Below are 27,949 nucleotides of genomic sequence, written 5' to 3' on the forward strand. Positions count from 1 at the left end.
AATAGAATTTGAAGAATATAAAAAATACATTTTTTTTTTAGTAGTAATATTGTACATATATTTATTATATTGTAACATTTAAATTGACTTAATTTATTAGTGATCCCCATATTATAATAACTTTCATTAGTATACTGTATATGCAAAATTAGATTCTTAATTTAAATCAAATTTATCTTCTATATGAATGTATGTGGGATCTCAATCCCCACATAATCTCAATTAGAGTATGTGGGGTTTCTAATTTTTGGTTGAATAGATTTACATTAGTAATTAAGTTTCTGGTAATATTAGTTTTCAAAATTGTAGTGATTTCTGTGAAAGTATTAAACATGGAGGAAAAAATTAAACCTTTTATGAAAAAGAAATCAATCTGCAGCATAGTCGGCTAACTAAAAACTTTTATATTATTAGATCAAAGTCATACTCGTATTCAAGCTAAAATTATGGCAGCAAAAAATTTATGCGTTTTAATAAACAGTTCCTAATAAAAATTAATTTTTATGTCTGTTCCAAACTCAAAATTACTAGATACACGAAGCTAGAAACAATTACATACTGTAGAAAACTGCGCGCAAATAGTCAGCTGGTCAGTAATGCCAACTCCGAAAAACGCATTATAACACGTAATATCCGAATAATGCTATTCGAGCTACTCTAATGCTACCATCTCGTAATTTCGTAGCAGTAGCTGAACTACGGTAACTACACAACGTAAAATGCTGTAAAGTTATGATTTCTTCCAATTTAATTTTTATTCGCCGCAGCTTTCGATAAAGGAAATATATATGTAGTTATAGTATATTCAATGCTGGCAAACTTAACAAAGACAGTAATCATAGACTTATAACATGTAGATCGCTGCCGGTGATACACAACTCACTCTACAGGCATTAATATGTATTCTTCATTTAAACTTGCAAAAACTATTGAATTAGATAAAGATAGCTGGTTACTTTTAATCTAAGGACAAATTATTCACTATCTTTTCCTACACGGATGCATAATAAACACATATCGTAGTTAGTTGATTTCCACTATTTCTCTTAAGGAAACGAAACTTCCAATATAATATTTATTTTTTTACAAATCTTAAGCTAATAAATGCCTGTATATTTTATATAAAAGAGATAGCATAGGTAAAATAAGGATGCAAATACTTAAAATCATCCACAACACAGCTAACGATTACATTAATAATAACAATTAAATATAGTAGATATATTTTTGTAATTGCGATTAACTGCAATTGCTCATTACCTAATTTGTCAGTATGTTTAGTATTATTCTTAATTTTTCAGTTGGTATTCTTAATTGAATCAAGATCAGTCTATCTAATTCTGTTCCTTAACTGCAGTTTGAATTACTTGGTCTAATACTATTGGATGTAAGCAATTGAACCGAAAGCCGAATGCGTAAGCAATGATTATGGGTGATAGTTCTGGTTGTTGGTTAATTAATATTTTGCTTTTAATATTTATTTTAGAGTGTTCATTACTAGTGAAAGGTAAGTAGTTATATTATCACGAGAACAAGTTTCTAAAGTAAATAAATGCCTATGTAGTTGGTAAATTTCATTTTTAGGTTATTTTTTTGTTTAGAGGTAAATCGGGCTATTATTATCTTTAAATGTTTTATATTTTGATTTCAAAACGAAAATGAAAAGCATGAAACATATATCAAAATAAATAAATTGTTTCTATTAAACTATATTTCATTACGTTGGATTAATTGTATTTGTGGGTGATGGCGAGTTGGAAGATTAATTTTGTTAAATTTCGCAGTCTAGATTAATAATGCAAAATTTCGTTCTTACACTAAACATTTTTAATTCAGTTTCTGTTTTAAATTGAACTATTTATATTCCTGTACCTTAGTGCAAAACATCAGTTATTGTGTTAAATTCAACTAAATGTTGTGTTGTGAACAATTTTACTTTCTGAATCTACTGAACTGACTTCATCTAGAGAAGTTGAGTAGAAATAAATTTTTAGAACATTAAAATATTTTATAAAAAAAATCATCAGTTAGAAAATAACACTGACTTAAATTGTAACAAAAATGGATGTTCAGAAAGTGAGTATTGTAATGAGTTTGTTAGAAATTCATAAAATTTGTTATATTTTCGCCCGTGTTGGTCAGTTGTAAAAATTATTCTAGCTATTAACTTTTTATGCAACAAACTGAACGATTAGATTGTCATACGCCATTTTTGTTCCTACAAAAATACATGAAACCATCTTTTTTTCATCGCTGTAAATTAATCTGAAGTCCAAATTTTTTCTTCACCCTGTGTGAAAAATTGCAATATTTAGATTCTGAGAATTGTTTGTATTATATATTTTATGATTGTTTTATATTTAGCTCAGTGCTCATTGTATATTTATTTTTAACTCTATTAACCAATTGTTAATATAAAAAATAACTTTTATAATACAAACATCACATTTCATGACATCATACTTCTTTATTGAAGTGTACATGAAGAAGATTCTTATGTCTATACAATTCAAAACATATCAACTTTGTTAACCTACTGCTTTTAATTGTATAATCTCTTCAGTCAGTATGATTGTATTAAATAAGTATATAACAGTAAAATCTCCTATGCCTTGTAAGTGTGTAAATGGTTCAGACAGTTTTTATTATGTGTGTAATGAGTTCACTATAAAATCACATATGAAAAATATTAAACCTTTAATTAAAAAAAGCTTATAAACTGTACTTTGATTGTAAAATCAGTGATCAGGAAAATATGGGCTCCTCATATAACATGTAACTGTGTGGTTAAATTAAGCGGATGGCCAAAAGGCACACTTACGGCCTTGACATTTGTTGTTGTTGCTATGGTTTGGCACAAACCAGAAAATCACAATGGAAGAAGACAATCATGATCCAAATTCTGAATTACAATCCAGTGAGCTTCATCTTATATCACAAGGTGAATTAAATGACTAAGAGATTTAAGCTTATCAAAATATCAAACTGAACTTTTAGGCTCAACATTGCAAGCTGGAATTTAGTTTAAAAAATACAAAACAATTGCGCTGTCAAGTAGACACAAAGATTTTTCTCATACTTTGTTGAAGAACATTACTTAGTCTACTGTACAAATATGAGGTTTTGTTATAATTAAGGTTAAGTTCTGAGAAGTGGCACCATTTTATTGATTCCTCCAAGTATAGCCTATAAGTAGTTTTGCTTCACAATACTAATAAATATCCTGCTGTACCAATCTGTTGTGACTATGAAAGAAATATGTGATGTTATGAAAACTGTTATTGAAATATAGAAAGCATAGTCAAAATATGTATAGAAATTAAAAAGTTAGTTTTTTCCCTTCATATCAAACTACTATTAATAAAAGGTTTTGTGTAAGTTATGGGGTCAATCCATTCCAAATGGTCCAGTACTGGTTACCACACCATCTGAGAAAAAATTCATATTTTGTGGTGCCTTCCATTATGTGTTGGTAGTTCAAAACTATTATTTTTTTTTTGTATCCAATTGAAAAAAGGCAGCCTTTATGTTTTAAGCCTCACACTGTTTTTTTACGATGGCAGGCATCTACAGTTTTCTAAGTTACTCAGCACTGGGTTGTCCAAGGCTTTTCAAATAAACTGCATTGTAATAGATAATTTTAAAAAAACAGCTTACCAATTCCAGTTTAATTTCCTCAAGCGCTTTCAGCTATTCTGCCATCTTCAAGAGGAATATAATTATGATTAAAATTACAAATTACTATAATTGAATTATATATGTAACACTTGATCATCATTTTATTATTCTTCAAAATTTAGAGTTTAAGTCTAAGTGAGTACGTCCACATTGTACTAGTTTCTCAGTTGTTATGAGCTGTGTAAAATTGTGAAATCAGTTTAGCCAACTTAATTATTATTGTCCATTATCTGCTTATACAAAATATTATCATCGAACTTAACTTGTTCATTTATTAATTTGTTATTATTATTGTATAAATGGAATTTTTCAAGATTAAAAGTGTTATAATAATTATTATTAGAAAAATCCAATACTTCCATAAATTTATTTGGATCATATTTATGCTTATTTTCCAATACATGTTTAGCAAAATTTGAACGGTTTTTATATTTCTTTGTTATACAGTTAATGTGTTCCTTAGTTCTAATTAAAAATGATTGATTGGTATACCAATACCAATATATTGTAATTCACAATCTTCACATTTGAGGCTAGATACTCCCTGTCCATTCAAATTATATTTATTACCATTTATTTGAGTTTTAGTTGGATCTCTACTATTAATGTAATTTATGATTTTATTATTAGTTGTATTTGCTATTTTTCGATTAAATGATTTTTATATTCTATTAAATTTTCTATAATTTAAATTATATTTTATTTTTACTAATTGTTTCCCAAGTTATTGTGTTTTAGTTTTAGTTTTTCTCTTATACATCATTTATTTTTTAATTTTAAGTAAAATTTATCTATTAAATTATTATTATATCCATTCAATGTGACAATGTATTTAATTTTATTGGATTATGTTTGAGATATTTAATTGCTCTGTAAATTTTCTGGTTCCATGGATGAAAAGAATTACAGTGTATTATGGTATCTTGTTGGGTTGGCTTCCTATATTTATTTATGTCCAATTTGGTAGTTTTGTAATTTTAATCATAATTATATTTCTCTTAAGGATGGCAGAATAGACAAAAGCGCTCAAGTTAATTAAACTGGAATTTGATAAGCTTTTTTTTAAAATTATATAATGGTTATTATACCAAATGGTGCTTTGTTCAAAAAATGAAACTGCGTTATGTTCAGTACATTCTGGCCTACAAATTCTGTTTACCTATTTAATATGTTTTTGTTCCTATATGCTTTGTAGCCCAAAGTTATCAAATGCGAATGAAAAAAATTATGTTTTCATAGGGTAATTCCTCAAAGAAGGAATAGTTTCTCAGCCTCAACTTTTTATATAAGAGTATGGTTGCTTTATATAAAATATCAATGTTGAGTAGCTTACCCTTTTAAAGATTGAATTTTTTTCAGTTGCAATATCTTTTTTGGACCACCAGATAAAAATCAGAAAATTGCACACAGAAAAGGTCTCTATGGTATCAAACCTCATTATAAATTTCAACTTGAGATTCAACTGAAAGTATAAAAGAATTGTGAATCGATAAAAAATGCTTGATTTCCACATCCAGGATAAGTGGGCATAAGCATATAATAATTCAATTATTTAAACCTATAACTAAGATAACTATTTTGACAGTAATATCGCATATGTATTAAATTATGTTTGGTAAATATGCTTGCAATATTATATAATATTAGATTTAAAGGCTGTAATGAAATACAAAATATTCAAAAACAGAATTAAAACAGCAATCAGGTAAAATGTAATAAACCAACAACTATATAATGTTTTCTCACTCAGTTTTTACTTTAATATTGATTTAACAGCCGTGAGATTTCTTCACAAAGTTTGGATATGATGTTAAAAGTGTGCCAGACACAGTGGTGAATTCCAGGGAAGAATTAGCTTCTTAAATATATTTTTGATTAGAACCAAAACTTGGCCCTTTTAATTTTTTTGGAATGAAGTTCCTGGTCTTGGTGGATGACAAAATATAACATCCACATCTTTGTTTTGATCATGTGTGTTGTTCACTTCCGAAATCCACCACTGGCCATCATAAATACATGTATTTGTGTCTTTATTTTGAAGTGTCAATGGCACTATTTTTGTAACCTGATTAAGTTCACTATCAGATGGTGTTGTTGATGATGTGTACTAACATTTTAGCCAACTTTCTGATTGCGGTATAAAACAATGAAATAACCTAGTGCCTTTAATTTTTTGACAAGAGTTGTACCTTTCCTGTAAGGTATTGGAACTGAGTTCTTGGATTTCCTCAGTTTTCACAAAAACATATAATTTCCTTATCATTTTCTTTGTAAAATTTAAAAATTTTCTGAGCTGTCAAAATTGATCCTTATAAGGCCACTCGCTGTAAACTAGACTTTGTCATGAATCGTTTCATATTACCTTATGTCATCACAGACATTTTTCCCATGACATGATGCAAAAATTCATTATTTGTAAAGTCCAAAATCTACTTTATAATAGCACATGTTTGTAATTTTTTTTTCATTTTTATTTTGGCTTGCAGCCCCGTTACAGATATCAATTTTTTTTTTTATAAAAGGATGGTGTTTTTTAATTGAAGTTAATTTTTTAATTTGTTAATTGATGTCCATTCATGGACTATTTCGTGGATTGTTATTATGTTCTACATAATCACTTGTGACAAAAGCTAAGGCTCTTTACTTTCTTCTGATCTTTATTATAAAACACAAATGGATAAACTGTGTAGCCTGTTTCTTTACCCATTGGTCCTCTTGTGCTTCATTTTATACAGGAAAGGAATAATTTTCTGAAAGTCAGCCAGAACATGCATTCATCATCTGTCATGATTTGTTTTTGACTTTAAAAAATTTTTGGGATTTTGCAATAAAATGTGAATCTTTAAATTTTCTAGTTTAAGAATCACTTTTCAAGGAATTCTTCTCATGATTTTACAATTGTCATCATTTCATTTCTGTCTTGTCACCCATTGTTTGTATTCTGTATTGTCTGGTGTTGAGTCTTCTTCAGACTCTTCAAACATGACTATGATACTTTTTGTGAATTTCAGAAAATGAAACAACAAAATATTGTGGAAAGATGTGTTTCTAATAATAGCTTTTTATGGGATAACAGAAGAAGACATATACTGATTTTTGAACTCCTTATAAAATCAGTATGTGCATCTGAAACAAGTTGTGTTCATATTATAAACTATACTTGTTGTTTTCAGGTGAATATAATAAGTATGTAACATGTGGATCTGTGTTAAAATTATTCAATACCGGTTACAAAGTTAGATTACACTCACATGATGTTAAATATGGAACTGGTAGTGGTCAGCAGTCGGTCACCGGCACTGAAGTTCAAGAAGATGTAAATTCGCATTGGGTCATTAAGTCTGAAACAAAGAAACACTGTGTCAGAGGGTAATATTTTTTTTGTTTGTTCATGCATTTTTTATCAGATATTAATTTTCCTTTTTTTGTGCTGGTCAAGAAATTTAATTTTGTTGCATGTGAAAAATATCAAGCATGATCAGTGGTTTTGAATACATATTCTTCTAAACAAGAGGTAGAAATGTTACTCTGACAGACATTTCACAGACATTTGGATTGAAATTGTATTATGGAGTAATCTAAAGATTTTAAAAAAAAGTAGTGTAAAGTATAGAACTACTAACCAATAGTTACTTTTTTTAAATATATATAAAACATATACAGTCTTGTGCAAATTAATGTAAACAAGAGTATATTTTCAAAAATAATCAAATTTATTTCATATAAAGAATACAGTATTTAATATGCCCTCCTCACTCTTTAATAACAATTTCAATTCTTTTAGGCATTGAATCTACAAGTTTTTTGACATATTTCTTTAATTTCTTGATTTTAAAACCACACACCTTTATCACAGCACAAATCATCTCTTTGGTAGTGCAATCAATTTTTCTCCCTTTTCTTCACAGTTGCTCACAAATTTTCAATTGAGATCAGGACTGGTGAATTTCCAGTCCAGTCCAAACAGTGAATCCCTTTTTGAGACGAGAAAAGCTTAACTTTCTTTGAAGAGTGGCAGGGATCAAATCTTGTGTAAAAACAGAATTTTCAACTCCAAGTAAATCTGCAAATTTGTGAAGTTCTGGTAGAGCCCTACTTTCCAGCAATGGGATGTACTTTTCACTGTTTGCCATTCCACAGATTGATACTAAAGTTTTAGATCCAAAGTAGCTGAAACTTTCCCAAAACATCTTTAAAGGATGCTTTACAATGTCTGATGTGTTTTGGCAAAACCTGCTTATCATCCATCGCTTTATTGCACATGTGATATGCTTATGCCCTGAACTAGAAAATGACTTGAGAAAAGGACTTTTCTCCAAGTCTCAGCACTCCAGTTTTTGTATTTTTTGGCCCAGAGAAGCCTTTTCTTCTTTGTGGCGTACATAAAAGTTATGTACGCCATAACTTATAGGTCTTCGTGCCTTGCGACCACTTTCCAGAAGTCTTCTGTGTTCAGTAGAATTGTGAATTTTCACACCGGCTGATTCTAAGTCTTTTTGTAACTCAAAATGTTTTTCTGAGGATTAAGTTTACTTGTTTTACGTCAAGTAACATCATCTTTTAAGGTGGTTTTATGCTTTCTTCCACAGTAACCTTTTCATTGGGGTGAAATTTTACCGTCTCAAGATTTTTTCAATTATCTTATTAACTACACCTAGACTAACTTTACACTTCGCTGCTATCTGACTTTGCTACAAAAGTATGTTCATTGAATGTTATTATCTTATTTCTTTTCTTAGAAGTCAGATCCACATTGCTATTTTTCTAAATTTATTAACAAAATCACAAGATCACTTACACTAGAAGAAACTAAATTGAAATAGGTAAGCAATATACGTACCCTCTAAAAACAAACAAGATATTTTCAGGAAATATTTGAAATGGAAGGAAACAGTTTTACTACTTCTGGAATAAGTAATACAACATAACTAACTAAAAAATACTTCTTGTTCACATTAATTTGCGATTACTGCAGTTTTTGAAAATTTAATCTTATGTTTCTATTAATTATTGAGCAAAACAGTTTTATTTCTGCAGCAAGTTTCCACTGAATTGAAATAGACCTGAATATGATTTTTAAATTGGCTCATAATGCATTAGTAAACTATTTATATATTTTGTTTAATGGGATAGTAATTATTTTTGGTCCAGATTAAGCCGTATATTGGAAATACTTACGTGTCTAATTAGACAATTGTTCTGCAACATTTTGTCAGTGCAGTAGTATATGATTTATAAGAATTTTAAGTTGACCATCAGATTTAAGTGCTTGGATCTTGCTGACAAGTATAAAAAGAAAAACAAATTCTGTGGACACATGATTAGTTCAAAATTTAAAATAATTTTAATTGCCAAAAACATCAAACGGTCAAATTTTTCATTACTGGGACATCAAAATATTAGAATCTGATTCAATAGTAATAATTTAATTCAACAGCGTTATTAATTTATTTTTATCCTGTAAATGTTATATTAGCGGGGGAGTGGGAGATAGATTATTATTTTATATATATATATATAAAACAGATAAATTGTAATATGTTTGATGAAAAATCAAAATCTCTTTCCATCTTATTTTCTTTTCTGCCATGTTAAACATTGTTACCTTTTCTGTAGAAGTTAGTGTTTTGTATTTTGACAACTCAATGAGTACTACATAGTTCTCAAAATCAAAGGTAACAGTGATATATAGCCTACATGTTATTTATTAGTGTGCTCTAAATGTATTTTGATGTCTTTTATGGTTTCTTAAGGTAGTCTGTTTATACTCATATATTTAAATTACTGTAGTGTGTTTCAGCTGTTCATCCCAATTGCCATATAACAGTTAGAAATTTTAATTGAGAAACAAAGTGTGATATAAATTTGTTTATTACAACAAATATATCGTGTCCAGAGAATGATAATGTGGAAGTGTTTTTAGCAGAGAAAAAACAAAAACAGCCCCCTCATAAAGCTGGAAAAAGTATATGAATGATTCTTAAAATGTATTTTTCATAGTCCATGATTGATTGTACTATATTTTTGTTTTAAGTGTGTATGTTTCTCCATACAGGGAACCTATTAAATGCAATAGTGTAATTCGCCTTCAACATCTAGTCACATCAAAAAATCTTCATTCTCATCATTTTCCATCACCATTATCTGGAAATCAAGAAATATCTGCATATGGTAATGATGGTAAGTTATTATATCACTGGTTTTTGGTTGAATCAGACCTTCAGTCTTTCGTCTGCAATATTTTTTTATAGAACGAATCTGTAAAATTCTTTCTGTACATGCAATTTTTGTTTATATAACTAACCTAGTAGATTCACCTTTATTTCACTTTATAGTTTATATTGTCTAAAAATTTTTACTTTATAGAATTTGTTTTTCAACATAGGTCACATGTAATGATTATTTTGTTTGTCACTTGTAAATATATCTTCTTTATAGCCCATGTTGAACATCTTTCAAGTAGAATTTTACTACTATCCAAAGTATACTATTTTGTTAGGGGAAATGTTTTACTTCTTAGGTTCATGAAATTATTAGCATAGTGATTGTGACACCAGCCTCTGGTTGCTAGGCTTATGAATGTAAAATTAAGTAAACTTTCTTTGAATTTATGTGTAGGCATAGATATTTGTTTAAAACATGAGTATGTGCAATTTCATAGTTATAGTTTAATGTAGAAATGTTAACATTTTTATGAAAACAAATTATAGAATGAGACAAAAGATATGCAACTTTAAATTCGAAAACATATTGCAGAGGGAAATTTAGTTTTTTGCTGGCAGGAATGTGTGTTAACAATGGGTGACCTTGTAGTAGAATAATAGTACATGATAGCCAAGCAATTTCCCTCCATTTGAAGACACTGGTGAGTAAGGTATGAGCAGACACATATGCGCTTCTCCAATTTAGTGTTGAAAGTTACTTTAAATCACAATCATTCTTAAAGTATCAGGAAGATGTAGGCTAGCTTTTTCTGAATCTCGGGTGCCTAATACTATTTTATGTGCAGTCGCTGTTTTAGAAACACTAGTAGTGTAGATGAATGTAAATAGTCCGGCCACCTACAGTATTTTAGTATTCATCCTTGGAAAGTATCCATGTATCCTTGGTATGTTCTCCAAGAAAGTCGATAGGAAAACTGTGTCAACAAACTGGAATATCTTACGGGAGTGTTTGCAGAGCCACAAAGAAGCTTAAACTCCATTGCATTCACATAATGCATGAGCTTCAAGAACTTGATAGGGTACATTACTGTCAATGGTTTTTGCATTTTATTTGCAACACTTGGATGGGATTATGTTTTATTCTGATGAAGCTTGGTTTCACCTAAATAGTTACATAAACAGCCAGAACAATAGATGCTGGAGTTCAGAAAACCCTCAAACTTTCCATGAGACGCCGTTACATTCACAGAAGATTGGAGTTTGGTGTGCAGCTTCGTGGAAAAGAATTGTAGGCCCAATCTTTTTCATCGAAACTATAAAATTTGAACGTTACCAGGACATCATCATGCAATTCTTAGCAGTGTTAAAGGTGGATGAACGAAGCTACTGGCTGTCGCAAGTCGATGCAGTTGCGCACACAGCGATTAGCACAATGATAATGTTGCATGAGTTCTTTGGGGAACACATAATTTCTCATGGACTTTGGCCACCTAGATAACCAGATTTAACTCACCCTCCTGATCTTTTTCTTTAGGGACATCTGAAGGATAATGTCTATAAGAACAACCCTCACACAATCAACCAACTCAAACACAACATAAAAGACATAAAATATCTACATAAGTGCAGCAGCCATCCAAAAAGTAGCAACTAACATGAAGAAACTTCTTGAGGCAGTTGTAGCAGTAGCAGTAGATTGAGAACATTTCCAGCATCTCTTGTGAGACAAATAAATATAAATAGTTTTTGTTCATAAAATATAATAGCGTATATTATTTAATATTAAAATGTACTTTATAAATATTGGGTTGCATATCTTTTGGCTCAGTTTGTGTAACATTTTGTCTTCTGTATTATGTATATATATTCTGAAAGTTCAAAATGTTCATTATAACTATTGGCACGTAAATCGGCACAAAAAACTACTAGCATTAGCAAACATTAGGCACAGTACTAGGCCAACTGTACACGTCAGTTTAATGTATATGATATTTATCACCAAAAATTCATACGATGCTATTTAATTAAAACTAGTTTAGTATCCCAATTAATATTATTATTTTTAAATACTTGAAATAATTATTTTTTCTACTCACTTTATTGCTGTAGCTCGCAAATTCCGGAGTTGCTCTTGTCGGTAGATTCTAAAGAGCTCATGTCCGATTCAGAATTCACATTTATCACAAAATTGTCAATATGCACATCATATAAATGTTCATCTTCAATGTATTCTTTCAACGTTGACAACATGCTCACAGACATTGCTTCACTCAGCTTCAGACACTTGATGAAATTCCTCTTCAGCTAACTTAAGAACATTTGACATGTTAAAAGTTGTCTTTCTTTTAGCTACTTGCCCTTTCATTTGACTCCAAATCATTTAAGTGGCAAGTCAGGGTGATAAGGTGGCAGCCGTAGAAATGTGACCATAATTTTCAAAAAGTCATTATTAGAAATTTCTTTTGATTCTCTTTTTGTAATTTTATATTATCATGTAATTCAATCTTCATCATAGCAGTAGAACAGTTAATTCATTGTTCAGCTTACCATTTTATCATATTACTTTTTAAGGAGTTAGAATTTGACTACTTTTGTGGCAGAATGTTATACAATGTTTATCTAGTACAATGACCAACCGAGGTGGCAAGTTGGGAATACATTTCTCCCATAACAATTTCCTATAATTTTTGGAATCTATCAAGTTGTGATAATCTCCTTTCTTAATTGACTCATACATAATTAAAGCATTTTTAATGAATAAGCCAGCATGAACAATTATTAATAATGAGCCCTTAGATACTGGTGTTTTCAGTCCCTCATGGTTTGTTGTATCTACCCACAATTTTGGCATCACAAGATTACTGTGAATGAAGGTTTCATCTGTGTATATAATCTAAAAAAGTGTTGGGTAAAGTTAACTAAAAAAACACAGCTCGTATTTGCCAAAAGAAATTGGACTTTAATGAGAAAGAAAAACAACTGAACTTATGTTAAATCATAACCTTAAAAACTAAAAAGAAATTATGAAAATAACATAATTTAATGATACATAAGAATATCAAATGAAATCAGCATAGCAATAATATTAAATGAAAAAATACATGAATATACACTTTTAAATACACATTTTTAACAAAGCCTGCAAACAAAAGAACATGAAACACCTTAATTTTAATTATAAATTTAGAAAAACATAACATCAATAAACATAGTGTGTCTGAAAAACTATTGCCTTGCTGACAAATGCAGTAATATTGAAAATTAGGAATGAACAAATGTCATTAACTTAGAAAAATGAATTACAGTAAATCTTAATTGGCACTGGCCTTTCCTGAATTAAGAACATCAACAAACTTAATGTTAAATAATTAATACATGAAATTCTACTTTAGTGTAGAAAAAAGGCCACAATAATATTCTAGTACAAAAAGAGTTAATAACAATAATCAGTAAACATAAAAGTAGATAAACATTAAAGTAAACATAAAAATAAAGAGTTAATTGCAATATAATCGCATTGAAATTAGAGTTAATTATCATAACTACAGAATTGAAATTAATAAGCACATGAAATAGGTTGCAGCTGAACAATCACAACCTTATGTAAGTAACCTGTCGTGACTGTACTTAAGTGAAATTGAAAACTTGAAAGGCATAGGTATGATGAACTGAATGTTCCACAAATTTTGTGTGTGTGTGTGTGTTGACAACAAGAGTAGTGTCTAAGTGTTAGTATGATAACGATTAGAGAAACGGTGTGGAATTCGGGAACGAAGACATAACAAAAATAATTTAAGCGAGCAGTCCACTAAAGAATTACGTAAGACTGATAAAAATAATTTCTGAATACGCAAGTTGAAGAAATGACATCAGGGCAGACAAAGAGAAATAGACTTCTAGGAACTATGACAACATTGAAATTGGTTGAGAATAAAAAAAAACACTAAGACTAAACAGCAATGAAAATAATGCGTGATATAAATTAGCTAACACCAATACGATGATGCAATAGTCAGACAAGCTGGAGCCTGAGAGAAATTGATATCGAAAATAAATCCAAATAACCTATTTAAAAATACACTTACATAAGCCTTACAAAAAAGCAAAATAAATAACCAAGCCTGTAAACTACAAGACTCTACCATAACCTTGAATTCATTAGAATAAAACAATTTTACGCCAACGGCGTAAACAATCAGCCTTCCTTCTTCATTAAATAGATAAATTTGTTATAGAAATTTCATTCTTTGCATTTTAATGTCGTGCCACTCCATCAGTATTTTCCGGTTGTCTTCTGTTTTTTCCATCTAAATCCTACTTTACATGATCCCCTTAAAGATCTTTCACTCCCTTTGAAATAAATATCACTTTCGCAGGCTTTTTGCATAATTTTCTTCACAATAGGAAGCATTTTTCGGTTACATAAAATTTATTTATCAAACGCCTCAAAACATCTGTGTCAAATGAATCGAAATTGAACACAGTGCTGGGTGGGGTGATTTGCACATTTTCTCAGTGAAACACACACTGATGACTTCTCAGTTTCCTTTGATTTCCCTTCTTCTATAATTTCTAGGACTGTTCATTTTGATACTTTTACCAGTTGAACAACTGTATTTAGCACTTCAGTTTTCCTCACTATTCCAGTTCCGACACTGTTTTGTAAAAAGAAATTGTAAACATTGAATACAATTTCCCTCTCCTGACTTTGAACTACTGTACCTTTTCCTCTAACTTGGGCATTGTGAAAGAAAATAACTTGAAATATTAAAAATTTACATTATTGAATTTATGACAAAGCTTTAAATGAAAACAGCAAAACAAATATTAAAAATAAATCACCAACAGCTATTTACTTCATTAAATGTTTCATTAAATGTTCTAATAACCATTTCTAGGACATAATTACAAGCGATGTGTGATATATGATTCTTCACAGCGCAATGATTTAGAGTAGATTACAAATAAATAAATGAAATTCTTAGAATTGCTTGTTGTGTTTAAAACAGTTCATAAATAGCACATTAGTCATATATGATTGTACTATTATTAGTTGCTATACAACAGGAAGTAGGCCTAGATCACATCAATAGACCTAGAATAAAACAATTACATACACTACAGCAAGTTTACGAAATCTGTTTTTTATATATTACCACACCATAAAAGACATATAGAAATTGACAGTGTTTTTAGTTTGCTTGTAACAAAAGCCAATGCATGTAAAATGCTAGTACATAGACTTTCAGTTCCTGCGCTATCATATGTGCCAGCGAGTCTTAACACATTGACCACTGTGTTAATAAAATTTAATATTATATGAAATATAAACCACCAAAACACAATAATTAGATAAATTAAACTTACTATATTCATTTCCAGTAGTAGATTTTCATGGTATCCCGCATCTTCAGTTGGAATTAAATTCTATCACTACATTAAAATATATTCTGTTAATAATTTGTCATTGTATTCTAAATTTTTTTCTGTTTTGAAATTTTTAATTGTACTATGAACGTATATGAAATTTTGCTGTCCAGTACTGGAATGAACAATTTAGAATAAAATGAAAAATTATTAAAAGATTATGTTTTAATGTAGTTCTAGAATTCAATACCAAATTGAAGATGGAGGTTATTGTGAAAATCAATTATTGGAGATTAATGGTAAGTTTAACTTATCTAATTACCATTTTTAGTCATTTATATTTCATATAATATTAAATCTCTCTCTGTCTCTGTATATATACATATATACACACTAGCAACCCTTTTTCAGCTTTGCCCATGCTATATGGTTATTACCCCATTTTAACCCCTTTAAACTCAAGAGTTAAAAAATCCTTTTTTAGGATTTACACCATAAGAAGGTGTATTTTCATCAGTTTATCTTAGTAGTTTTTGCTGGGTGTTTATTATGAATCATTTATGACATGTTTTTATATATATATATATATATTAAATATTAATAATTCAAGTAACCCATATATATATGGGTTACTTATACTTCAAAAAAGGAAATGAATAGTCTCTTTGAAGTGATAGATAAACATTAAATTAAAGATAAAATGGAATTAGTTATTAAAACATAATTTTCCAAATTCTATGAAAAATACCATAAGTAATATCTTTTCATTGATAAAAAATTGTAGCAGTTGCTGGTCTCATTTTAAATTGATTTGAAAATTAAGATGATTGTTTAATTCATAACACACAGATGTACTAATTATTATCCTTTTTAAGTACACAAAAAAAATAATTTTCTAGTAATAAGATATTATTAAAAATTGAAAAACTTGCTTTAACAATTTCAAATTTAATAAAGGGTACTAGAAAATACCTTGCATAACAATATACCACTTACTTGTGGAGTTTTTAACCACTTTATGATGGCACTACTTGAAATACTACCAAATAAAGAAATTTATCCAAAAAAGACCTGAAAGGCCAATTCTAAGTACTGTATTTAAAAATTTAGTAATAAAACTTTTTTAATAAGATTAATTGTCATTAAAATTAAGTTTTGAAGTTTACTATTGGTATTTTTTTTAATTCTTATTTTGGATAGAAAGATTGGGAACATATAAAAAGTAGCTGGCTCTTGAATTAAGCTTAATTTTTATGGTGTTTTAGTTTTTCTAGCTGTGGTTTGTTCAGTTATCCTGCATAGTAAAAATGTGACTATGTCTTATGATATAATGTAATGTAACATTTATTCATTTAATCTCCCTAACATTTAACAATCAAATGTAAAATTTTAAATTTGCATAGCACTTGCACAGCCGTAATTATTCTGTTACTCAATATCTACCTCCCAACATTTTTGGGATTCAAAAATATTAAATGTAAAGATAGAATACATGGCATAGATTTTTAAGGCCTACTTAAAAAGAAAAAAATGTATTTCAGTAAATTAATCTGTTGAAAAATTGTGGCTGGTCAACGTTTGAAATAAAACTATTTACCATGGTTCAAAAAAATAATAAAAAGAAAAGTTAGTAAGTTATTGGCAAACTTCCTGAGGTTTCCAACATTGCTAGGGACATTTTATTAAAAAGCTGACACAAAAGTATCACTAAAAATTCACTGATAACTAAAATCAGGTAATAAATACTGACAAAATTGAAACAATTGCTAGCATCAAAATATCCTATAAATGTAATTTTAACAATTTTTTATTAGGTAATGTTTGATTTAGTATTAATTCCTTTTACTTTGACTATATTTTAGCTTAGTCTCTTTTAACTAATATTTTTTATATGCAAAGAATAGTAATATACTTTTGTTTGCAAAGAATAAGTTAGGAATGATCCCTATGAACAGGCTTTTAGACATTAATCTCATCCAGTTTGGATCAAATCCAGACAAATAGACATAAGTTGCTTATTTGCAATGCTTAATGACAATTTCTACCTTTTAGGCTACAAAAATAAGTCATTTACAAAAAATTATAAACAAAAACCAATAAAATTAGATAAATAAGCTATTGTGTATGTAATTTAAAAAAAAAAATTAACAAAGTTTTTTAATCAATGCAAAGGTAAGGAGAGCTGGCCAGTCTCAGGGTGCTAAATGTGGTGGTAAATGGTGAAATGATATGGTAATTATTGAAGGAATTATCTGAAATTAAAAAATCAACAGTTTTTTAATTAATAAACATCACTGCATAACTCAAGAATGAGATTAAAATTTAATTTTTGGCCGAGGTACATCTGGTGAGCTTGGCGAGTTCAACAAAATATTGTTTTTTCTCAAAATTGTTGGTCCATTTTTTTATTGTATAAAAGCATTTCTAATACTGTTTTTTATTATGATAGTCTAATATGCAGATGATGTTTCTGAACATTTTTAAGCCCAGAACCATGCCATTTGGATAATTTGGAAGATTCTGAGGACTTCGACCAGTTCAGAAAAAGTGGTTTTGAGAAAAATGTGTGTTCACAAGTATCACCGATAGTGAATCCAAACCCTTGTTCTGCTTTTGTACAAAATTTTCCTGTTAAACTTTTATTAAAAACAAGTACAAAGTTATAATCTGACACCGCATACAAGTTACAGACGGTAACCTCAAAATCTTTCATTAGTTTTTAATTTTTTTAACAAAGTACTTGTCCAATGACAGCTGGTTTTCACATCTTGTTTCTGTAAAACTGTTTTTATTTTTATGTCTCAGACATGAATTACTTCTCTTTCTGTAACACTAACAAACATGATTAAACTTTGAGAAGAATGTTTCAAAACATAATGAAATAAAATTTGAAATGTTTGTCTCAAGCCATTGGATTATCCCTACTGCATTCTTCAATATATACTGTTTCTTAATAGAAGAAGGTTTTTGAAAGGATAGGACAGCTGCAAATCTGAAAAATAGGGGACAGATACCAGGTCACTCATCATGCTTTGAAATTCTACTCAAGTGTGTACTACTTCTGACTTATTATAACGTCACAAATATTATAATTTTCAACTTAAAATTTATGAGATTTTTTTGTAAGTGTATACTTTCAGAAAATGTAAAAATAAATTTACTTTTTTGTCCGACAAGGTAGAAACCGCCCTTAGTGAAGAAATTTAAGTGTTACAGATGCTCTTTGAAATAGGAGATCCTCAGTAGTAGTAATCAGACAGCTAAATCAAGCGTATATTCTTAGAAAAGTTGTAATATATATGCACAGAAGTCAATCTGTTAGATCACAGTTGAAAGTTGTATGTCTGTCAAGAATTATTATACAAAACATTCAAATAAATTTCACCTATTAAAGTACAATTACTAAGACCTCAATGAAGTTGACCCAGACTAAAGGCTATAATTTTGGGAAACTGTGCTAAATGTGATTGATTGAGGTTATTGGTAACTGGATCATGTATTTTAGTGATTAATATATATTTTCTATGTAAGGTCCAGTTAATCGTCAATCAGTTTTGACAAGTATATCTAGTATATATCCACATTGGTTTTGTAAACGTCACACTCTGTATCCATAAATCTAAATGTTCAAGCAGGAATTTACAGGGATTGTACCATTGGATCATTAGGGAATCACTAAATGTACTTAAACACTGACATGTTAAGGGAAGATGTTGTTTCTGCAATTATTGATGTTAGTCATGTCCAAGCTGAAGAAATTTTCCAAAAAGTTGGAGCTCTGCTACATTATCTCCTGTTAAAGGGTTTGAATAGTCTCTACTCAGTTTTAAAGGAAAATCAGTATACAAACGAAATATTGAATGGGTTCACTGGATTTGTTCATCCTATTAATTTTTTTTTTTTATTTTAAGGGTATTTGTAGATATATAAGCCTTTAATTTAAAACTTGAACAGAGACAGAATTATACAGTGTTGACATTTGCGCTATTTCATCACTGATTCTTTGTAATGCTAGCAGAATTTTTCAATGACACCTCTATTACCGAGAGGAAGTATGAGTGCACAATTTGAACATGTACTCTTAATAAAAATATCATGTATTTTTTAAATCAATTTATTATTTTAAGAGTGATTAAAAAATGTACAATAATCTGCTTTTAGGGATTTTGATGTTATTTATCCTTGATCCGTGAGTTTAAAAAAAAATGTTTGTATAGACAGATTTTTTTGAAAATGTTTCATACAATGCTGGATGGACCTTGTGTTATTTGCCCTAATTTACTAGTTTACTTTTTACTTTCTAAAGCTACAGTAAGTAGTTCTTAGACGCTATCTTTATGTTTAACATTTTTTTTTGAAAAAGGTCTTTTGAGCACTGTATGGTAAGAGAATAAAATGGATATAACATTATTATTATTAGTATTAGTATACAAAATTTATTCAAAATGTATCCTACCATATTCTCAAAAACTACTTGTATGCTTGATAGAATGCAGCACATTTGTGCTCTGTGTTGTTTTTGTAACCTCATAGAACATATTAGTTGTTATTCAGTAGTCATTGTGAATATTAGTGCAATGGGAAATTGTTACTTCTTTATTTTGTACATAATGCTAAACATATTAAACAATATTACTACATCAAGTTATGGAAAATGTTTCATCATAGCCAAAGCAAAACAGTTCATAATATTAAGCTAACCCTCAAAAACAAAACTATGGGGATTATTATTCATATTAAAAGAGTAATATAACCATTTTCAAAATGGTCAAACTTCATTTGAAAGTGACCATTTTCAAAATGGTCAAACTTCATTTGAAAGTGACCAGAGTATTGGTCACAACAAGCTGAAATCAAAATGTCTTTAACAGTATGCAAATTTTGATAATGGAAAATCATTAATTAAACATTCAGAGATTATATATGATATTAGGATTATTGGTTGTTACACGCACATAACTTAATAGACAATTTTGGCATGTATAGAATAGCTAAAAAGGTTCTAAAGCTGCTTTCATTTGAACAAAAAATATTGTTTTGACTTAGCACAGGACAACTGGAATGCACCGTTTGCAATTCTAACTTCTTTAAGATTTGATAACAAAATGAATCATTCCTGTACAGATATGCCCCCAGAAACTAAAGCTCGGTCATCACACTGGAGGTCTTCCCAAGACTAAAGAAAGCAAGACAAGTGAGGAGCATTATGAAAGAATTGCTGACTTTTTTTTAATTACTGCAGAGTTTGGAGGCCTTGGATTGTCTTCATGATGCGGATCAGAACTACAGGAATCGTGCAAGTGGCAGTTGCATTATGATTAACACACCCACCCGTTTATCATGTCTAATCAAGAATTCTTGGTCAAGCACAGAATTCCTGAAGTTCAGCATTTCATTCTCTGAAAATCTCTAGATATGACTCTTGTTTTTTCTGTTTGTTTCCGAAGGTGAAAATGCCAAGCTTTTCAGATTCAGTAGCTTAGTAATAATCTCAAATGCAATAGTACAGCTGGTAATCATTCCAAAAGAGAACTTTTGGAGCAGATCCCGAATAAGACAAATGGAAAACTGTTAATTTTACTGATGCAGTTGATTATTGTGAATGTAATTACGTAAATGTTTTAACAATTTTATTAGTATTTTTGATGATTTCTAAATAATATGTGAAAATAATTTTGAAGAAGAAAAATCTTTTAATACTAAAACTGAAATCAGAGGCTTTATAAATCAGAATAATGTGTTAGTGTTTTGAGTAATTGTTATGTAGAATTAAGTTCTGTGATTTGTCTTCTTTCAGGTGAAGGTGACTCAGGTGACCATTGGATTGTTGTATGCGATAATGATTTCTGGGAGAGGGATGAAGAGATTATGTTAAAACATGATGACACCAATGTGTAAGTTTTTTTCATTCCACACTCATTATATCATTTACAGTCAGTCATGCATCTTTTTTATATTTATAAGCTTATTTTTTGTTAGCATTTTTATTTATCTAATAACCTTTTTCAGAATGTCTGTGTTTATGTTTATACTAATGTTTAACTCCAACTCAAGTTGGCTGGTGCAAATGATTCTTGTAGCTTTTTATGGTTTTGGACCTAAATCTAACCTTATAACTGTTATTGGGTGAACAGAAAAGCCTAAACAGAAATTCTGTATTGTATTATTCAGCATCATTTTTTAAGTAGTATTTTGAGTTGTAGACTAGATTTCTATTCTGTAATGTGTACCTGTATGGTTGTTACAAGTGTAATTTAGTAAAATCGTGATTATTATTTGGTATTATATTTATCAAAACAGGATTAATTGTTGTAAAAAACAGTGAATTAATTTAAATTTTATTGTAAAATGATTTTTACATTTACAAAAATATGTAATTTTTCTTAGCATTTGCTGTATATATATATATATATATATATATATATACATACATTACAATAAGGGTATATATATACCCTTATTGTAATTGTAATTAAAGTTAAATCTCAGTAATCACTAAGATGTATGTTATTTTCGTGTTGTCTTTGCATTTCATACAAAACTAAAACAAAGGGTCTTTTGTTTCAGTGACTTTATATTAATTTACACTCATTATCTCAGATTATGTTTGTACATTATTACTCATGAATGGCATAGCCTGTTTTAATTAATCTTGAAGAATGAATTTATTTTAACTGGACATTGCAATTTATACAATTGAGATCACAGTGATATATCCCATTAAGTAACGAAATATTTATCAGAGGACAGTTCCTATCAATAAGAGATATATTTTTGGCATTTAATTGCTTAGAATGAACAATTCTTTTCAAGAAATTAACCTGCTTCATTTTTGATAAAAACTTTCTTAAATGTTTAGGATGGATTTTTCAAATTTCAAGCTATGATAACTTCAAATATTATCCATTTCAATTATACAGGTGCCTTAGATAAACTGAACCCACAGTAAGCGAAGAACAGAAGAGCAGCTGTAACACGATATTATACAAGTAAATGAAAGAGAAAAACCTGCTTATGTAGGTTCCTCCGTCACTACAGGTACTGCTGGAAATGTTGACTGTCATTTTACAGGCGCAATTTGGTCCGATGAATCACATTCATTCAGAATCACAGGTGTGAAAACTTAGTGCATTGCTTCCAAGGAAGCATGTGTTGCCATGCTGTCCTGCTGGTAATAAGTAAAACATCATTCATCTGGGGTCAGTTGCTCTACAAAGGGCTGGAAGATATCAGAAATGTAACACTCTGAATTCACTGTGTCTCTGAAGAAAATAGGGCCAATGATTCTCAACCCTGATAAAGAGCACCACACTCCAATCTTTACATCATGTAGCTTAAGTATTTGTCAATGGTTTTTGACAGACCAATTTTGCGAATTAACAAGCCACTGAGGTGGAATCATGCCTTGTCTGCCATAAAGTAGAGATTTAAATTGAGTAAATCACTTTCAGTTTCATACAGTAGCCATGTTCAATACTGTATACATTTATCATGGTCTGCAGGCTTTAACTCTTGTAAAGCAATAATCTTGTATGTCTTCAGGTTCAGTTCTTTAGGATGTGGTGGCTTGTTGTTCACTGGTAAATACCTTCCTTCTGAGCCTCTGTCCTTTTCACGGTGGGTATTGATGTTTCTTACCAAATATAGCTCCAGTTCGTTCAAACTTCTTTATGAGCTCATGTATGGATGATTTGGCAGGTGGATCACTGTTCAATTTTATTAAATCTTTGTTTGAAATCATTATGATTAATTAGATTATTCTAAATATTAAACATTGAAATAAACTTGTATTTAAAGGTTAAGAGTTGTTACCATTTTATTTTATAAAAAAAATGAGCAGCTCAGCTATCAGTGTTCTGTATTTGTCGTCCAATTTGAAGTGATCATCTTTTGTATTGCTTTCCTTGTAGGTTTAATTTTAAGTTTTCCCTACTTTTAATTTAAATTAATTATATTTCATTCTTTTTTTGAGTCATCTGGATTCCCTGTGAGTTTCTCTCAATTGTCTTCTTTTTAAGGATTTTTTTTTATTCAAAAATAAAGATTATTTGGTTGTAATAATTAAAAATGATTCTGTTTTTTCCCCTTGTTTTCTGTAAAACTTTGTTTATTTATCTGCAGTCATTTAAATGTTAGACACTTATAAAACATGTCTAAGTTTTTCTATTCCGTTATTGGAGAAATTTGTCACTGGTCTTGGCAGCCATTCACTGACAGACCTTGTTTAATTTTATTGTCATTTCTAAAATGATTGCTGTCTTAAAACTCTTTTAGTTTAGAAAACAAATCGTAAGAAGCTAGGTAATGTTTGTGGTAGGTGCTAAAAAACTTCCCTGACAAATTTTTAAAGCAGAACTTGAATTTGTTGCGGCTAAATGTGGAAGAGTTATTATAAAATATAACAGTGCTGCATGACAGTAGGATACATTGTTTGTTTTGTATTACACAACAGAATCAGTAAGTGTTCTTCGGCAAGCCTTTGAAGTCATAGTTTTTCCATCAACCACCAAAAAATGTCACCGAATCCCCAAAAAAAAAAAAAAACACTAATGTTACTTAACAAGTTCTTAAAGTTTGGTTTGCTTTTCAGCATGTAATACTGCGCTGAAGATGTTAGATGCTGCACATCACGTTTTTCTCCGTCTTGCTACAGGTACTTTTAGATCAAGTCCTTTCACTAGTACACTTGAGTGTGTTGAACTGTCACTTTGGGATAGACGTGACCAATTTCTAGCATCTTACTTGGCGCGTCTTAAAGGACAACCGAATCACCCGGCTATTTCCACTGTTCTTGCGAATCCTAATTCACAAAGATATGAAGACCATCCACATGGTTCCAGACCTATGGGTGTACATACGCAGCAGCTACTACAACTTTTAAACATTGATATACCTTCTATTTTCCCAGCTTATCCCTGTTCAAGAAACAAGGAACAGTCAACACAACCTGTCGTCTTTCAGCAAAGTTTTCACAATATTCTCTCCAAAATAAACCCAGATGTAATAGTATATACAGATGGATTGAAACACAATGATACCGTTGGATGTGCATTTATTCTTAAGAGCAGAATCTACATGTTTGGTCTGCATTACAGGTATATTTACTGTAGAACTGTATGCTGTCAATAAGGCATTGAATATCTTTTTCCTAAAATACTATCATATCCTTATTTGTAAGATTTTTATTGTAGACATCCTTTGGTCATTAAATCTATATTGCAATCCCCAAGTTGAATATCGCAACACACAAGTGAGTTTCTGTTGGATTCCTAGCAAAATGGGAATTCCAGGTAATGAATGTGCAGATTCTTCTGCTAAAGACGCATGTAATCAACTTCCCTTTACCACTCATGTTGCAACTTCTGACTTTAATTGTATAAAAAAGTCCCTTTGAGCAAAGTAGCAAAGTGACTGGATGGCTACCATTGATAACAAACTCCCCAGCGCATTAAAGATTCAGTGTTGCCATAGGACTCCTTATGCAGAAAAATTCATCATGAGGTTCTCTGTTCATAGCAATTAGGACATACTAGAGTCACACATGAGTACCTGATGTCAGCAGGACATGCACCACTGCACACATGATGCAACTGCTGCATGCATGACTGTGCGCCACATACCTGTGGATTGCATATGTTATGCAGCATTGCGTCGTAAATTTAAATTACATAGCAACATTCACCAAATTCTGGGCAATAATAAAGAAGTTTTAGACAGAATGTTGCTATTTTTAGTGTTAATATTTTTCACAAAATTTAAAATTGTGGTATTTTTTTTTTTATTCTAGCACTGAAGAATTATTTAATGTATTTGTTTTTCTTTTCATTTAATGTTATATTTTTTTATTCTGTATCCAAGAAGAGGCTTTTTACACCCCTCTCAGACTTTGTTAGATTTATTGTTGTTTATTTAAATTTTGTTTTTATTTTTATTTTTTTACTTTTTTATTTTTTAATAAATTTTGCTTTATTAAGTTTCCCTCTGTGATATTAGTTATACATTTTTTAGTAACATTAGTTTTTAACCTAGGTTTAGTTTTTATGTGTCCCATTACCAGAGTTGGGGCCCCTTTACAACTCTCTTGGACTCTATTAAATTCTTTTTGTTTTTAGTTAAAGTTTATGTTGTTCGTTTTTAGTTTTACAGCTGTGGTATTGATTTTAAGTGTTTTTAAAAAGAGATTTTAGCTGTGATATTAGTTGTAAGTTTTTATTTATTTTTTAAGGTAATTCTATCTTTTTTTGCTCGTTTTTTTCTTCTATAAAATTTTATTTCTGATGATAACGCCAAAGCGTTTTTCACCCACAAAAAAGAAAAGGAAAAGAAAAAAGTTCTTCAGTCATAAGGAAAGGTCATCCAGACCAAACTTCATCATGGAAATTTGATCTTTCATTATTGAAAATCATTGAGTTTTCTCTCAATTGATTAACCTAACATAACATCCCTTATTTGCCTAAACATTTCTAAATGAAAAACTTTTGTTCCACTTTAAATGTGAATCACATTTTAAATTTTACGTCTGACCCTGAATTTTACTCAAGAATGCTATAAGAACGTACTTACATTCATTAAACTTGGTTCATGCTTAGTTAATAAAAATGTAACTAACCAAGTTTAATTGATTGACAGCTGTTCACCTGTGTGAGCAATATGTATAAACATTCCAGGATGGCCCTCATACTTGCATATCTTACCAAAATGCTTGATTCAGAATTTATGACAAATAAAATAATTGAATAACACAGTGATTTATTAGTTAATTCAGTTGTAAAAGTAATAAATAATAGAAGTAAATATTTAATAAATTGTTACATATTAAAATAAAAATGATAATGAATAACTACTGTAGCACACTTCAACTGCCTTTTCATAACTCAGATTACAACAGAGCGAGAGAAATGTACAGGTTACTTATAGAAAGCTTGGCGGTAATAAGAATAGGCTTCTGTAGTAGTAATGGTTTAGGTAGTGTTCATACTAGCTGCAGTGGAAGAAAAATATTTTTGGTGTGATTCAAGCAAAGAATAAAATGAATTCAAAATAATGTTGACATTTGAAGCTATACATCTCATGGGAAGTTTCAAAAGTTTAATTCCAGGTCATTTTAAAGCTTGTTGTTTTCTTAATCAATTACTATGTATACATAGTAATAATACACTTAATTACATAATAATTAATACTCTTAATTTAAAAGAGAGTAAAATTATAATGGTTGACTTGAGACCATGCTCTTCATGCAATTTTCATTGTAAACAATTAGGAATAGATATTCTCCAATTTTTTAAAAACATTGTATTAAGTTTCAGCCATGTTGTGCAAGGATTTTGGGAGTTTAAGAAGTCTTTAAAAAACGTTATTCCTATTCCCAAAGCACATAGCAAAATGGTGAAAATAACAATGTTTTAACCATAACATCCTTTGTTAACATGTATAAGATTCAAAAGACAAAATATCGTACAATTACCTTGGATCAGCATTGCTTGTTTGCCTTAATTGAATCATTACTGATCCAGTATGATTCAATTAATTCAATCTAATATAATCTGTCAATCTTTGTGGCAGAGTGGTAATGTCTTGGCCTTTCATTTTGAAAAACAGAATTTGGATCCCGGTCAGGAAAGGCATTTTTATATTTATAAAAATTCATTATCATTCATCAGTAACTGTAACTGTAAACCTGTTGTTTCTGCTGTATAAATAAATATGGATACATGTAAATTCTTTTGAAGAATTGAACGCTGGTGTCTGACAAGTGAAACTTAATAACAGTAGACAAACCATTTGGGGCGTTGTATCACTGTACATCTTACGGCATCTGTGTTTTCAGGTGTATGTTTTCTTTTCTTTACCAGTATTCTGAATCTTTTCTTCTAAATTCTGCACCCACATTTTCATGGCATAGTCTGATGGCTCCTCATGATTCCATTGGTATTGAATAACTTTGTATCACCATTCTTGTAGAATGCATGATATCAAAGGCACATAGTTCACTCAAACAATACTGTCTAGAAGTTCTGCATCAGCTTAATGCAATTCGGCACAAGAGACAGACCCATGGCAGTCATGTAAGTGGCCGTTACATCACAAGGCATTTCCACCGATTTATCACATCTAATTTGGGATTTCTTGGTCAAACACAGAATTCCTCAGGCTGTTCGCCAGGCTCCTTACCAGATATGCTTCCTGTGATTTTTTGTATTTCCCAAAGTTAAAAATGCAATTAGAAAGTGACTCGATTTAATAGCCTGGAGGACTTAATATCAAATAAGACATCACAGCTAGTAGCTAGTAAGCTTGGAGATTTGTGGGAATTTAATTGATAGGTTATTTTACTAACATTTGTTATGTTATTTGAATAGATTAGTTTTTATGCATTATTCATTAACTCTTTTTTTTGTAACATTTTTGTGTAGGTATCTGTCTGCTACTGGTCAAACATATGGACGTCCTATCAATGGGCAGCATGAGATTGTGGGTGTAGATTGGCCAAATGGCAATCAAGTTCACTGGAAGGCGATGGAAGGATTGTTTATCCTTAAAAGTGATATTGATCCAAAGAAACATGCTCATGTTCATACTGAACTCTGATGAGAATTATAAAGTTTTGTGTTAAGTGTGTGTGTATATATGTGTGATGTATTATACTTAAAAGACCTTAATTATTTAATATATTGTAATTTATTAATAAATTCTATTAGTTATATTTTGTGAATATATAAATTTGATTTATTAAAAGTTAA

At 29.8% G+C, this 27,949-nt stretch overlaps 1 protein-coding gene across 1 annotated transcript; it reads left to right on the forward strand.

Annotated features, from left to right (window-relative positions):
* Positions 1-1,350: 1,350 nt before the first annotated feature.
* On the forward strand, positions 1,351-27,949 carry LOC142321397 (stromal cell-derived factor 2). Its single transcript, XM_075359439.1, has 5 exons — positions 1,351-1,507; positions 6,852-7,047; positions 9,734-9,858; positions 21,007-21,103; positions 27,623-27,949. Exons 1-5 carry the CDS (start codon positions 1,423-1,425, stop codon positions 27,795-27,797), a joined length of 678 nt encoding a protein of 225 aa, XP_075215554.1. The 5' UTR covers positions 1,351-1,422; the 3' UTR covers positions 27,798-27,949.

This window comes from Lycorma delicatula, chromosome 3, assembly GCF_047948215.1.
Source record: "Lycorma delicatula isolate Av1 chromosome 3, ASM4794821v1, whole genome shotgun sequence".
NCBI lineage: Eukaryota > Metazoa > Arthropoda > Insecta > Hemiptera > Fulgoridae > Lycorma > Lycorma delicatula.

Coding starts and splice junctions, on each gene's coding strand:
- LOC142321397 (XM_075359439.1), top strand. CDS start 1,423: ATGATTATGGGTGATAGTTCTGGTTGTTGGTTAATTAATATTTTGCTT. Junction 1,508..6,851: donor GTGTTCATTACTAGTGAAAG/GTAAGTAGTTAT, acceptor TGTTGTTTTCAG/GTGAATATAATAAGTATGTA. Junction 9,859..21,006: donor ATCTGCATATGGTAATGATG/GTAAGTTATTAT, acceptor GTCTTCTTTCAG/GTGAAGGTGACTCAGGTGAC.